Here is a 15,394-nt window from a genome sequence, read left to right on the forward strand (position 1 = left end):
AGGGAAGAGGGAGAGAATCCCAAGTAGGCTCCACACTGTCAGCAGGGAGCTCCACACCGTTAGCACGCTGTCACCATCAGTGTGGGGCTGGATTCTGTGAACCGTGAGATCATGACCTGAGCTGAAATCAAGAGTCAGACGCTTAACCAACTGAGCCACCCAGGTGCCCCTCTAAATTAAAAGGTGGATTAACTCACAATCTTCTACAAATTTGTCTCAAATGCATGACCAATTACTACAATCTGTAATAAATGAGATACATGCTCAGGAAAACAAATCTTAAGTTCTGTCAATTAACACACTCCCCAATTTCACTGAATGCTTTTCCTTCAGGCATTATAACTTTTCAGGATAAGTTTATCTGTGCTTCCTGACTCCACAGGAAAGGAGTACTAATTTCTTTTCCAATTACTATATTAGATGACAGAAGCACTGGATAAAATGAGATCAGCAATAATCATTCACTGCTCATTAAAAGAACTAGGTTCAGAATTGATCTCTACCTTTAGTTGTCTTCTTAGTCAAAATGATGTAATTTGTTTTGGCAAAAGGTAGAAAGGTTTTTTAAAAGGTGATGGAAATGGGAGTAGGAGAAAAGGTGACAAATTAAACACATCAGTTGAAGATTTCTAAGGCCTCATTTTTCAGAGCAAAGGAATGTTTGGTGCTTAACCGACAGAAACTAATAATCGCTGTCATTTTCAGATAGAGCTAGCCGGAGAGAGGTTAGCCAATCCCTGCTGATTCACACAAACATTTGCTTCCTGAGTTCAGAGTAAATCAACTTTGGGGAACATGTCTTGTGTGAAGATAATTTTACAGGGCACCTCTCTAACCAGCTACCATGAGTAAACAGCAGCCCAACAGTAAACTACTTTTTTCTGTCTGGTTCTCTCACCTTCATCTGCTGGGAAAAAGAAATGCAGGAATCTGTGATCTGGCCTTCATTTATAGTGTTCAACATTTCAAAAAACTGAAATCCATAAGTACCATCGGGATTTGACAAACTTTGGTTTTCCGAAATCACACAGGTGTGAAAGTATTGTTAACGAAGGGACATCCAGGCTGCCATGCTTCAAAGGCACGGAATATTAATATTAATAACAATGGTGATGATATAGTTTATAAACAAGTATTTTAAATATCAAACAATTTCAAAAATAATTTGTATAGCTCACATTTGAAATAAATTACATTATTTTCTATAACAGATTTACCTTCTTATAATATATTGCTTTGGCAAAGAGCAAAATTATTTTTATATTCCTTGCCCTAAAGCAGGTTGCCAGCTAGGGTGACAAAGGGAGACTTTTCTAAAAACAATCCACAAAACCAGTAAGAAGCATTAATGGAAATTTTAACTTTACAGTATTTGAGGATTCATACATCTTCAGATGTACATTATTATTAATTTACATTAGTAGAGAAAACTGTTACAGTGATAGATGGAGACAGACACTGTTGACTGCTTTTTCAACATCCACTATTCTCTATCCCTTCTCCTTCCTTACTAGCAAAAGCCAATTCTGTTTGGGTGTCTAGCCTCAGAATGTTTGAGAGGTGAATCCTCAGCTCTAGAACATACATCAGTCACTGGCATGTGACAAAAATGGTGAATGAAATGCAAAGTCTGTTGAAGGGCCTTAAAAAATGTCTCTTAAAAAGAGACACTTACGAATAACTAGTCCTTTTTTTGCCCTGGAATGTTCATTGGTGAGTATATAAAGCCTGGACATAACAACAATGACCATGAGCAATGTCTGCTGACACGCTGACGGAGGCAGAGCAGAAAGAGGACCAGAACGTGGGTTCTCACGGTGTTCGTAAGCTGCTGAACTGGACAACTCTAGCAACTTATTAGGTGAATTAGTAAGTCCAGTTATTGTTTAGCCACTTTTAGTTAGCCTTTCAGTTACATACAGCTAAAAGCGTCCAAACTGACACAATTATAATGCCCATAATTACAGATGAGGAAGCCAGTTCAGAGAAAATTCAACAGACACAAGGCCAGTCAGTAAGTGGCACAGTCAGGATTAGAACTGCTTGCTTTTCTCTAACAAATGTTTAAGTTCCATTATGCGTGAAGCACTAGGTATACACTGGGTTTTAAGGGTGAAAGGAATGCAGTTCGTAGAGACTCCCAATCTAGAAGGGAGATAAACATACAGTTAAATGTGATAAGAGGAACAGAGCAAGGAGCTATTGATTCACAAAAGAAAGCATTTAACTATGCCAAAATATGTTAGGGATGGGTATATCCAGGAGAAAAAAACTTTCTTTTTTTTTTTTTTTTTTTTTTTTTTAGTGTTTCTGAGACAGAAAGAGACAGAGCATGAGTGCGGGAGGGGCAGAGAGAGAGTGAGACACAGAATCTGAAGCAGGCTCCAGGCTCTCAGCTGTCAGCACAGAGCCCGACGCGGGGCTCGAACTCACAAACCGTGAGATCATGACCTGAGCTAAAGTCAGTCACTCAACTGACTGAGCCACCCAGGCGCCCCTAAACTTCTTCTCTCTAAAATTTCAAAGGACAACTTCATATGATTCTTATATGTCAAAATAAACATTTTTTTTAAAACTGCCAAAGAAACGGATGTAATCTCATAAACACAGTGTTTAACAAAGTAAGAAAGACATAAGAGTATACCCTATGTGATTTCATATGTAGGCAAAATTGATCTATGCTCTTAGAAGTCATGACAGTGGTTTCTCTGGTGGAAGGGAATTGGAGTGAACTGAAGAAAACCCAAAAAAGTTTCTGTAGTAATGGGTAAAACATCTGATACTGACATGGGTGCTAGTTATCCAGGTGTTTTAGCTTGTAAAAATGTATCGAGCATATATACATACACATAAATATATATACATATATGTGTAGTTTTCTATACTTATATTACTTCAGTAGTTCAAAAAACTAATATGTTCCTTACAAAAAATACAAACAATAAGAGTATAGAAAGTTAAAAAGTGCCAGCTACCTTGGTCACCTTTCTTGAATCCCACACTTCTGAGAGGAAATTACTGTTAACAGCTCCATGCAAACCATTCTAGATAATCTAGAATTTTTCCCACATATTTTCAAGTATAAATGACCACAAATGCATATACACAAATGATTTTTTAATATTTTGTATTTTAAATAATAAATCATACTGTACATGTTTTACAATTTGCTTTTTTTTAACCTTCCATTCATCTTTCCATTCAGTTAAGTACTTCATAATATGCATATATTGTTAACTCTTATGTATTACTTGCTAATGCACACTGATATATCTGTAGTTGTTTCCAATTTTTCATGTGTGGGTATTTCTGTACCATATTGCCCTGTAAAGGAGCCTGCCAAGTCAAAGGATAGAAGATTACCCCAGATTTAGTACTAAACAAAGAAGATAGGAAAGAATATTCTAGGTCAAAGAAACAATAGAACATAACCAAGAAAACTTAAGTATGTGTCAAGTCTGGAGGACAAGGTGTATATATGAGTTCAATGGAGAGGCTTATGGGTGAGATAATGAAGGGTTTTCAGAGCCACCATAAGGAGTTTGGATTTTTTCCTAGAGCCTAAGGCAAAGGGAGCTACTGAAGCATCACAAGCAGAAAAGCCAACATACAAGGGTTGTATTTAATATCTTCCTGATAATAGTGAAAAGCTGGATGATAAAAGATAGGGACTGGATACAAGGGAATGTCATGGAAAGGGAGTATGCCATGGGCAATGTGGTAAGGAGACTGAATAAATAGGACTTTGTAATTATGATGAGAGACTGAGAGAGAGACAAAAAGCCCATGATGACTTCCAGGTTTCGCGTGGCCACTGGACAAATGGAGTGTCATTAACCAAAAAGCAAGAGAAGCAGAATTTAAAGGGGGTGGATTTGGGGTTCCATCTGGAGAATATGGAGCTCTGGGACATCCAATTGGCAGAAGCTGACAATGCATATCTATCTGGAGATCTGGAGAGAGAGGAAGAAGAAATAAAGATGTGGAGGTGTCACCCAGTGGTGGTTTCAAGGTGTATGTCACCCACAGAGGGAAAACAGAGCAAGGTGAAAAAGAAATCAAGGATGAAACACCACAGGATATAAATTTTTAAAGGGTAGGCTGAGGAGGAAGTACCTAATAAGAAAAGTGAGTAGATGCACTCAAAGAGGTCAAAAAACCAGGAAAGGAAGGTTCTTGGTTCTCTGAAGAAGAAAATGGTCATTAATCCAAAATGCTACAATTAGTTCAAGTAAAATGAAGTGAAAAAAAAAAAATGTACTTTAGATCTGGCAATTTTGTTACTGCAAGTTTCAGTGAGCTCACCAGAAGAGAATGAGGATGGAAACTGACTGCAGTGGGTTGTAAAGGGTTGGAAGTTAGGAAAAAGCAACATCAAATGCAGACTAAGATAAAAACAATAGAGATGAAACTTTTAGGAACATTAATAATAAAAGGACAGAGAGGGCAACTGCAGAAAGAAATTAAGAAACAGAGGAATTTTTGTTATTTAAGAGGATAAAAGAGATGTAAGCATGTGTTAGAAGGTCAGGAGAAAAAGCCTAAAGAGAACTCAAAGAAGGTACAACAGACAGATAACTGATGTAGCAACACCACAGAGAAGACTGTCTAGATAGATCAGGTTTCCACACTGATGGCCCGACTCATTTACTGGTTTGTACTACTTCACTTTATAAAAGTTTTTCTTTTCTGAAACCAAGATAAAGCTGCTCTGAATTGAAATAGTTTAATATGTTACTGAATACTCTTAAAACACTCAGGCAGGAAACTATTGAGAATATTTTTTCTCAAAGACAGGAAGTTGAACTATTTGAATGGGAAATCTTTTAATGGTAAAATGCATTAGCCATTACAGGCCATCACACTAGGCCATCACATCACAGGCCACCTTACTAGACTACTAGCTTCTTGAAAGCATAATGATTTAATACATTCCAAAACAACTGCTACGTATCTACCACGCTAGCCTTGAGGGGTACAAATATGAGCAGGACACAGTCTCTCTCCTCAAGGAGCTTACAAATAATTACAACACAGTGCACTGGGTACAAATAAGAGAGGTGGACACAAACGCCATGAGTACACAGAAGAGGGGTATCTGGCTTTGCCTGGAGAGTGGCAAGAAGTCAAGGAAAACTTTCTAGAGGATCTTTGCTTACACTGGGTCTTCAAAGGATAAGGAATTTACCAGGTAAAGGGGAAAGAGAATTCCGGCTGTAGAGAATAGCATACGTAAAGGCATAGAGAACTGAGTAAGCCCAGTAAATACAGGTGACATCCGGGAATTTCTGGAGTATATAAAGCAGGAAAGGATACAAGAGAATCAATCAAGAATGAGCTGCTAAAGGCATCACCGCTAATGAGCTTGAACATCTTATAGGTGATAGCCAATCACAGAGAAGTAACACTGCAAGATTTTTTTTTTAATCTTAATTCCAGGGTAGTTAACATAGTGTTACATTAGTTTCAGGTATACAATACAGTGATTCAACAGTTCCATATATTACTCAGTGCTCATCAAAGGGGACTCTTAATCCCCTTTACCTATTTCACCCATTACTCTACCCACCTCACGTATGATAACCATCTGTTCTCTATAGTTAAGAGTCTGTTTATTGGTTGGTCTTGTTTTGTTGTTGTTTTTTTTCCTTTGTCTCGTTTCTTAAATTCCACATATGAGTAAAATCATATGGTATTTGCCATTCTCTGACTGGCTTATTTCACTTAGCATTATACTCTCTAGGTCCATCCATGTTGTTGCAAATGCCAAGATTTTGTTCTTTTTTATGGCTGAGTAACATCCCACTGTATGCTTAAACCACATCTTTATCCATTCATGTATCAACCACATATTTATCCGTTCACCTATCGGTGGACACTTGGGCTGCTTCCATAATTTGGCTACTGTAAATAATGCTGTAGTAAACACAGGGGTGCATATATCTTTGAATTATTGTTTTCATATTTTGGGGTAAATAGGAGTGAGATTACTGGATCATAGGGTCATCCTATTTTTAATTTTTTAAGGAACCTCGATACGGTCTTCCACAGTGGCTGCACCACTTCGCATTCCCACCAACAGTGCACCAGGGTTTTTTTTTCTCCACAACCTCACCAACATTTGTAGTTTCTTGAGTTTTTGATTTTAGACATTTTGACATTTGCTATCTCACTGTGGTTTTGATTTGCTTTTCCCTGATGAGTGATGTTCAGCATCTTCTCATGTGTCTGTTGGTCACCTGGATGTCTTCTTTGGAGAAAGGTCTGTTCGTGTCTTCTGTTCATTTTCTAATTGGATTATTTGTTTTTCTGGTGCTGAGTTTTATAAGTTGTTTATGTGTTTCAGATACTAACCCTTTATCGGATATGTTATTTGCAAGATTTTCATTCTTTGTACCCTCCATGGACCTGGTACCATGCTTTTTGCTATAGAAAAGTCACAATGAATGCGTGCAGAATAAACAGAAGAGTCAGAATCTTAGAATGATAGAGATTCTAAGATTTTGTTTGAAAAAAACAAAAAAAAACACAGATCCTAGGGAGAAGGGAATAAATTGAAAGGAATAGAATATTTAAAAGCACAAATTAATTTCCTAATATAGAACAATGAAGTCAGAATTATGCTGACAAAGGCCGTTAAATAAGCATTTGTTGTGCACAACATCCTACCAGTCAAAAGTTAGCTTAATATTCTTCAAAGAGTCAAAGTAAAGAGTCCCTAAATACAGGGTTTGGGAAAAGTTCCACAAACTTGGACTTTGACTAGACTTTCACTGCTTGAGGCAAATGCTCTTTGATAATTAAGAAATGAGCAAAGAAGGGGGAAAATACAATAGATTCTAGTAGTTTAGTGTCAAGTTTAATGTAACATCTGATGACAAGCGTTAAGAATTTCAAATTTATTTATTTGTAGATGTTTATTTTATCTTTGAGAGAGAGTGAGCTAGAGGAGGGGAGGGGCAGAGAGAGAGTGAGACAGAGGATCTGAAATGGACTCTGAGCTACCAGCAGAGAGCCCCACGCAATGCGGGGCTTGAACTCACAAAAGGTGAGATCATGACCTGAGCTGAAGTTGGAGGCTTAAACCGACTGAGCCACCCAGGCGCCCCTCAAATTGAATTTAAAAAGTCATTCCAGGGGCACCTGGGTGCCTCAGTCGGTTAAGCATCTGACTTCGGCTCAGGTCACGATCTCACGGTTTGTGGGTTTGAGCCCTGTGTTGGGCTCTGTGCTGACAGCTCAGAACCTGGAGCCTGCTTTGAATTCTGTCTCTCTCTCTCTCTGCCCCTCCCCCACTCACACTCTGTCTCTGTCTCTCAAAAATGAATAAACATTAAAAAAAATTGTTTTGAGTCATTCTAGGGGCACCTGGGTGGCTCAGTCAGTTGTGCATCTGACTCTTGATTTCAGCTTAAGTCACAATCTCGTGGTTTGTGATATCAAGCCCCACACTGGGCTCCACACTGACAGCACAGAGCCTGCTTGGGATTTTCCCTCTTTCTCTGCCTCTGCCCCTACCCTGCTCATGTGCTTTCTCAAAATAAATAAACGAACTTAAAAAAAAAAAAGTCATTCCATTTGCCAGCATCAAAAATAAATGATTAAACAAACTGAGAAGATTGCCCTAACCTACTAAGAGAAGCAGACTGCTGCATTTGGTAGAAATCACCAACTTACTTATTTCCTCCAACACACTGAGGTAAAATGTTCTATAATAACATGGCACGCATTATTAAAATATGAATAACTTCATCAAGCTTCTCTATCTTAAAGAGATAATCATATCTTGATTAGGTAGGTACAATCCTGGCAACAGTGACAACTGTACTCCAAGATGAAGGTTTAAAAAAAAACAGGGAGAAGAAGCTGATGTCCTATGTACACAAGAGGCAGGAAACTCAACAAACAACTGGACCAATGGTTTCCCATAAATAATTGTGCAGGAGGGATGAACTTGACTAAACCCTAGGGAACTCCTAAGCTTTGGACAAAGATGAGGTCAGATTCCCATCATAATTCAAGGATCTCTACTCTAAGAAAATAACAACTCTAAATTTTAATGTGATATGACACTAGTTTGATTATGAATGAGAACAGGTAACATTCTACGGTCACTGGCATCAGAGGCTGGAGGTAGTCATGTATCAGGTTACCATTATTAGACAACAAGAACCAATTTACCTACTTGACTCCAAGGCAATGACACGTAAAGGCAATGTAACTATTGTGCATAACGTCCTTTTTGAAAAAACATTTGATAAGGGTCCACAGAGTACTTTAAGAATATAATTAACTCAATAAAACTAAACAAAGAATACATACAGTGATCTGGATTCTAGTCTTGAATCAGATACTGATTAATTATATATATAATCATAGCTAAGTCACAGTCCATGTCTCAGTTTATGTATTACACTGATGTGCTTACTCATGACTGTATTAAATGTTCTAAGTCCTTAAAAAAAAGTAGTACCTGAAAACAAAAGGAGTACTTGACATATAAGGGTAAAGGTGTTCCATATGAGATGAAGTTAACCACCATGACTAAAGCTAACAATTTCCATTTAAACAGAACTTACCTCCAAAAACATTCAGTACATTCAAAAGATATACATGTTCATTAATTCCTAAAAGGCACTATCCAAGCATTCCATAAATAAGGAAGGAGACATATTAAATTACTAACGCAAAATCTATCAAAATAGTCTGTTACAGAATCAGGAATAGAATCAAACTCCCAGTTTCGCCTCCCCCCTCCCCCACAGTCCATTGTTCAAATCACCTACTTAGCTTAAATTATGTTGTTCTATGCATCAGAAACATAATTAGTTATGACAGGAACAAAAACTTCTCTCCCAAAGGCTTCAGAATCCATTTTAGTAAAACATGTTCAAATTTAAAATGAGAATGGTTTCATAAATGGCAACTATTTATTAAACCCAGAAAAGTATTTCATCTTGTATTAGGTTAAGCAATCTGTATGGAATAGAGACTGTAATTTTTAAACACAGAAGCAGAAAAACAATCCAGTAGCAAAGACCAAAGACTATAAAGGTGTCTACCTCTTTAAAAAGGATCAAGAAAAAAAGGAGAAAGGGTAAAAGAAAAATAAATCCTAAAACTACAATGTTTGTAAGGAATACTATGGAATATCTAGACCACGGACAAATAGCTTGAAAAACACACCTCCAGAGAAGTATCAGATACCTATTATTCCATCTTCCTAGCAATATGTTTTCTCCCCCTACAGGGTATCTCCTGGGAAAAACGAGGTACTCTCATATATGCTGTTAATCTGACACAACATTTTTTGGAGGCTATCTGGAAATAAGTAGTAAAAGTCCGTTGTTGTTTTTAAATATACTAAACTTCTTTTATACTAACTTTGACCAACTATGGTAGATGGATTATTGTTCTCAATTCTTTATATTCGTACAAAATTATACATCCACACCCTCTGTCATGAAGCTTTCCAGGACTTGGCCACATGATTTGTTTTGGCTAATGAGATGTCAACAGTCTTGAGGCCAGGAGAGGCTTAAAATGTATTTTGGTAGTTTGGCCTGCTTCTTGTATTCGGTGATAAACCATGAAATGGGATGCTCCAGGTGGCTGCCACCCCTTTGTGGTAGGCCTCAGAATGAACACATATAGAACAGATCTAACCCAACCTGCAGCCTAGAGGGAGGGCCAGCCAACCCACAAACTGAAGTAGATGTGTCCAGCCAAGCTCAGCCTAGATCAGGGATACCCCATGTGATATTCAGACCCAGTGTGTTGTAAGCCGCTCAAAAAAACACTGGTTTGTTATGCAGAACTATTACAGCAATAGCTGACAAATACACCCAGTAATCTCACACCTAAGAATTTATCCTAAAAGCAGTCAGAGAGAAACAGATTCACACACAAGTGTGTCAATCACAGCAATATTTACAATAGCAAAAAACCTGGAAACATCCTATCATCAAATATTAGAGGAGTAACTACATTATAATCTAGCTAGACCACTAAATATTTGAACCCATAAAAATAATGTTAAAAAAACACTCAAAAATGTAAAATGCTCATAAAACTTTCAGTTTAAAAGGCATAAAAAGCAAGACTATTTTTTTTTTTTTTTGAGAAAGAGAGAGGGGCAGAGGAAGAGGGAAAGAGAATCTTAAGCAGGCTCCCACAAATTCTGCTTAAGATTCTCTCCCTCTTCCTCTGTCCCTCTCCCCCACTGACATGCTCTCTCAAAAAAAAGTTTTTTTAAATAAAAAATTAAAATTAAAAAATCATCTAAAAACAGAGAAAAAGATAAAGTGGATAAAATAATTCACTGAAGAAATACAAATGCTTTTCTGTACTAAATATTATTTTATGCTAAATATTATACAAAATACTATACTCAGAATAAAGAAGTAAATAAGACAAACATGTTCCCTAAAACGGTTTCTTTTTTTTTTTTTAATTATTTTTAAGTTTATTTACTTATTGAGAGAGAGAGAGAGCACGCACGAGCAGAGGAGGGGCAGAGAGAGAGAGGAGAGAGTGAGAATCCCAAGCAGTCTCTGAGCTGACAGCAGTGAGCCCAATGCAAGGCTTGAACTCACGTGAGATCATGACCTGAGCTGAAGTCGGACACTTAACCAACTGAGGCACCCAGGCGCCCCTGTTCCTTAAAACCTCTCGAAACTAACAGTCTATTGAAGAAGATCTATACTTAAAAAAAAATTATTATACATGTGTAGTTACAAATGGTGATAAGCTACTGTGACAGAAATATTGTTTCTTTCCCCCTTCGTAGTATCAGAGTCCCTGAATTTTATCTGCCTATGGCCGCCTGGAATAGACTACACTTTCCAGCCTTCCTTGCTCCTAGCAGGGCCCGCATGACTAAGCTCTGACCAATGGGATCTAATTGGAAGTGGTATATACAACTTCCAGTAAGCATCCTTAAAAATAAAGGGCTTGCTTTTTGTTGTTTTTCCCCCTTCTCACCAGATGGAGCTGATATTTTGGACTATGATGTGGAAGCTTCACGCTGAGAGTGGCAGAGCAACAGAATAGGAGGAGCCTGGGTTCCCTGACACTGTGGAACCACTATCATCAGTCCTCGTACACCTACAGGGCTTTTACATAAGAGAGAAAGAAAATTCTACCTTGTTTAAGCCATTTTCATTTTTAGTTTTCAGTCATTCACAGCTGAACCTAATCCTAACTGGCACAGCTATGAAAGAAAAATGAAGGGTTCAATAAGAGATTATAATAGAAACAGTTGATTTTGACAGGAGGAAGGCGTCTAAGGGACAGGTCCTCTGAAGCAGTAACATTTAAGCTGTGACCTAACACTCGGCCAGGAGAGCACCAGGTGAAGAGAGGTTGGGTAACAAACTGTTCAAGGCAGGGGAAATCAAAGACGCAACTTCTATGACTTAAGCCTGAGTCACCACAGGGACAAGCAACAAATTTGGGGATGTTAAGACTGCTTCTACAGTGAAACAGAATAAAAGCAGAGTAAGGAGTAAAGGAGCTAGATGGATGGACTCCAATATCAGAACCTCTATTCTGACAAGCAAAAGACCGACCGCACGTCGTGCCAAACTGAGGAGGGAGGGGTGCCGAATGAGAATGAACTCTGTTAAAGAAATTAATAGTTGCTTCCACACTTCAGTGTTACTAGTGTTTGAAATAGCTGGGTTCTCGGGGCGCCTGGGTGGCGCAGTCGGTTAAGCGTCCGACTTCAGCCAGGTCACGATCTCGCAGTCCGTGAGTTCGAGCCCCGCGTCGGGCTCTGGGCTGATGGCTCAGAGCCTGGAGCCTGTTTCCGATTCTGTGTCTCCCTCTCTCTCTGCCCCTCCCCCGTTCATGCTCTGTCTCTCTCTGTCCCAAAAAAAATGAATAAACGTTGAAAAAATAAATAAAAAATGAAATAGCTGGGTTCTCTGATTAGAGTGGTTCATATACCATGAGGAGAATGTCATTAGGTATTTAAATGCTAACTCTCCCTGAAACAGACAAAAGTTTGGTGTTAAAATTTTTTAAAATAATGTTTCTTGTCTATTTCTGGTTATAAAAAGAAAACATATTCATTGTGGAGAATAAAGCAAATATACTAAGACTACAAAGAAAAAATAAACTACCTGTAAATTCATCACCTCCCAACGTTTCATGACACGGTTTTCCATGTATTTACATGCCTCCATACATATATATACACACAACACACTAAAAAACAGGACTGTAATGCACAGGAAGCTGATGTGTTTTTCACTTGCTTTATCACAAGCACTCTCTGGATCATTAACATATTCTTGAAACCATGACTTTTAATGGTTCCATAACATATAATTTGTTTAGCCAATCAAGTCAGGAGATTTCCTGAGTTAAAACTATCAACCGCAAATTAAAGCCCTGCGGGTCAAGGGGCTGACTTCAAAATCTGCAATGGAGAGTTTATTCAGAAATCTCAAGGTGCAGTTTGAAAACACTGGAACTTTCTAACCAAGAACTCAATGAAGTTCACTGAGTTTTAGTCATGAGAGATGCTCACTAAAAAGCATATTTTCCCAAATGGAGCATAACATTTCACAATTACTCTTGAGGAGGAAACTGAAAAAGTACCAAAGATTGAGGTAGCAATAACAAATAAGAACTAGTAAGTGCTCACCATAAGAATTAATGACTATCTGCAATGGTTTGGTTTTTTTTAATACGGCAAAAAAAAAAAAAAAAGAATGTACGCATCTATTTCTTGTGTAAATTAAGTTTTCAAGTGGATTTGGAAAAAATGACTGCAGAGAAGTGCATGCAGATAAAAAAATAAGAACAAATAATGACAAAGGATTAACAGTTGTTAATTCTGGAATATAGCACTCTTTGAACTTTGCTATATTTAGCATTTCTCTCACAACCAAAAAAAATTAATATTAAATTAAAATAGTTGTTATGTGAGTAAGGTAATTCAGATTTTAGTTATTAAAGTAAAAGGCAAATCAGTGTTTTGCCAGAGGCTTAAGTAGATCTTTTAAGAAGGAAAAGAAAAATGCTAGGCATTCAACATTAGGCATCTGCTGAAAAATAAAACTATTTTAAACTAATTATCAATGTTTTGTGTCGGAAATAAGTCTGAAGAAGGACCAGCTTTTGAACTTTATTGCTGTGCTTCCTTCAAGAACTAGCTTACCTAAAAATGTTATGTTTTCTGTTCTATCAAAAAGGTTGTTTTAGGGGCGCCTGGGTGGCTCAGTTGGTTGGGCGTCCGACTTCAGCTCAGGTCACGATCTTGCGGTCCGTGAGTTCGAGCCCCACGTCGGGCTCTGGGCTGATGGCCCAGAGCCTGGAGCCTGCTTCCGATTCTGTGTCTCCCTCTCTCTCTGCCCCTCCCCCATTCATGCTCTGTCTCTCTCTGTCTCAAAAATAAATAAAAACATTAAAAAAAAAAAAAAGGTTGTTTTAAGAGTTAAGCAAATTTTTAAAAATTGCCAAGATTGCATTTTAGCTTCTGACTCTGTTCTCTTTACTTTTATACCTAACATTTTCCTGATGCCAGGCCCATTTTTTAAAATTCTAATTTCTAAAACTCAAACTTCGTTCAGATGACAGAGTCTGCCACTTGATGAAATGTCTTACTGAACATAAACATAAATGGTTGCAATTTTCTATTAAGTGAGGCCCCTAGTAGGAAAAAGAAATTAAAGAATAAAAAGATACAAAAATAAACCAAATCTTTACATCAATTCTGACAAACAAAAATTTCAAATAAATACAATTTTTCAATTGCCCCATTTTCCCCAAATGTAGCCTTAGGTTGTCTTAACTTTGTGACAACATCTCCCACTCCCTACTCCACTAATCAGTTCTCACCTTCTTTCCCTGCTGGAACACGTGCATTTTTCAGCAAAAGTGAGTCATTCATTGGCATCTTGTCAAACTAACCCTGAAACTATAAGGCGGCTCAGTGCTAACAGAATTCCAAAGCTAGAACACTTTCACTAACACACATCATTTTGACTTTAGAGAACTGAATCGCTTTCAGAGCCAAATACATACTAACGAACTCTGTTTATATTTTTTCCTTACAAATTGTTCTCTACCATGCTACCTCCTCCCAATTTTAGCTTGGCAATTCCCTAATCTAAAATACCTCCTGTCTCTGGAGAAGACAAGATGGGGAAACGCAGAAGCAGAAGAACAGGAGTGGGGAGGAAAAAAGCCATCGTTCACGCAGCCTGGATAAAGATTCTATTCTGAACCATTAGTGACTCGTATCTGTTCCACATAGTTCTCAAAATTTCTTTCGCCCCTTAGAACACACAATACAAACACAATCAGAAATCTCCAAGAATAAATTACTCTTATTACTATTACTTCACGAAATAAAAGTTTAAAAAACCACACAAAAATCAATTATTGAGAACTATTCAGTCAAAAATCTTCAGTAACATGTCACTAGCAGGAACTATCAATTGCAAATCACCTCATCCTTTTGGTTCACACACAGTCACCTACTCCAAGACAGAAAACTGCTCCTTTTCACCAGAGGGAGGGTGGTGGAGAAGGAATAAGAACACAAATGCTTTGTCAGAACACCACAGACGTTTACTTAGAGCTCTATCAATTGTCACACTCCACCTGGTGGCAGGAGCTGCCTGAATTGGTGAAGGAGAGGTCATTACACAAGAAATCCCAAAGAACACTTTCCAGATGTCCTGGGGAAAAAAAGCAAGATGCTCTTCTCTTGCTTTTTATATAAATAAATCTAACAAGGTTCCGCCGAAGTTTTTTTTACATAATAGGTCACTATCTAATAAAGAAAAATATAAAGGTATGATGATAATGAGAATAGGAGACCTACAATTAGAGTAACTTATTTACAACCATTTTCTCCACAGTAAGTTAAATGTCATTTCAAGCCTTTAAAACGGGTTAACGAGACACATCCAGTAACTACAAGATTCTCTATCACGTACTCCCACTAACTTTCTTTACCTCTTTCCCCTATAGGTAAGCTATAGAGTTTAATTAACACAGTTAACAGCAGCCTGCACATTGCTTTTAGATATTTGCCAGTAACATATACCCATGGGATACTCTAGACGCTGATTTCAACCAAAAATAAAAATAGATAAACAGAGCTCAAACAAAATTAAAACTGAGTCTGGCTGCCCACACTTATTTTCACACATGAGGAAAAATAGCAGTTCTCCTAGAAGCCTCGAGCAGACATATATTTAGAACACAATGTTAAAAATATGCCCCCCCTCCTTTTTCCCCTACCTGTTTCTCACTCAAAGCTGTGATTTTGGCTTGGAGTTCATGAAGCTGTTTCTTTAAATCAGCATTCTGATTGGAAAGAAAAAATATCTGTGAGAAAGATATTTCATTTGTTAACAGAATAGTAGCAAGAAGA

General features: G+C 37.7%; 1 protein-coding gene across 34 annotated transcripts in view; it reads right to left on the reverse strand.

The window, feature by feature from the left end:
* The window catches only part of PHF21A (PHD finger protein 21A), a 196,062-nt gene that overhangs the window by 137,654 nt on the left and 43,014 nt on the right, over nucleotides 1-15,394 (reverse strand). For 19 of the 34 annotated variants that reach the window (XM_045486665.1, XM_045486663.1, XM_045486655.1 and 16 more), the window contains one exon: nucleotides 15,262-15,327. In XM_045486665.1, the coding sequence (XP_045342621.1) occupies nucleotides 15,262-15,327 (66 nt within the window). Of the gene's footprint in view, nucleotides 1-15,261; nucleotides 15,349-15,394 lie in introns of all 34 variants that reach the window. The other 15 variants (XM_045486644.1, XM_045486671.1, XM_045486670.1 and 12 more) reach the window with 1 other exon arrangement.

The sequence above is a fragment of the Leopardus geoffroyi genome, chromosome D1 (assembly GCF_018350155.1).
Source record: "Leopardus geoffroyi isolate Oge1 chromosome D1, O.geoffroyi_Oge1_pat1.0, whole genome shotgun sequence".
NCBI lineage: Eukaryota > Metazoa > Chordata > Mammalia > Carnivora > Felidae > Leopardus > Leopardus geoffroyi.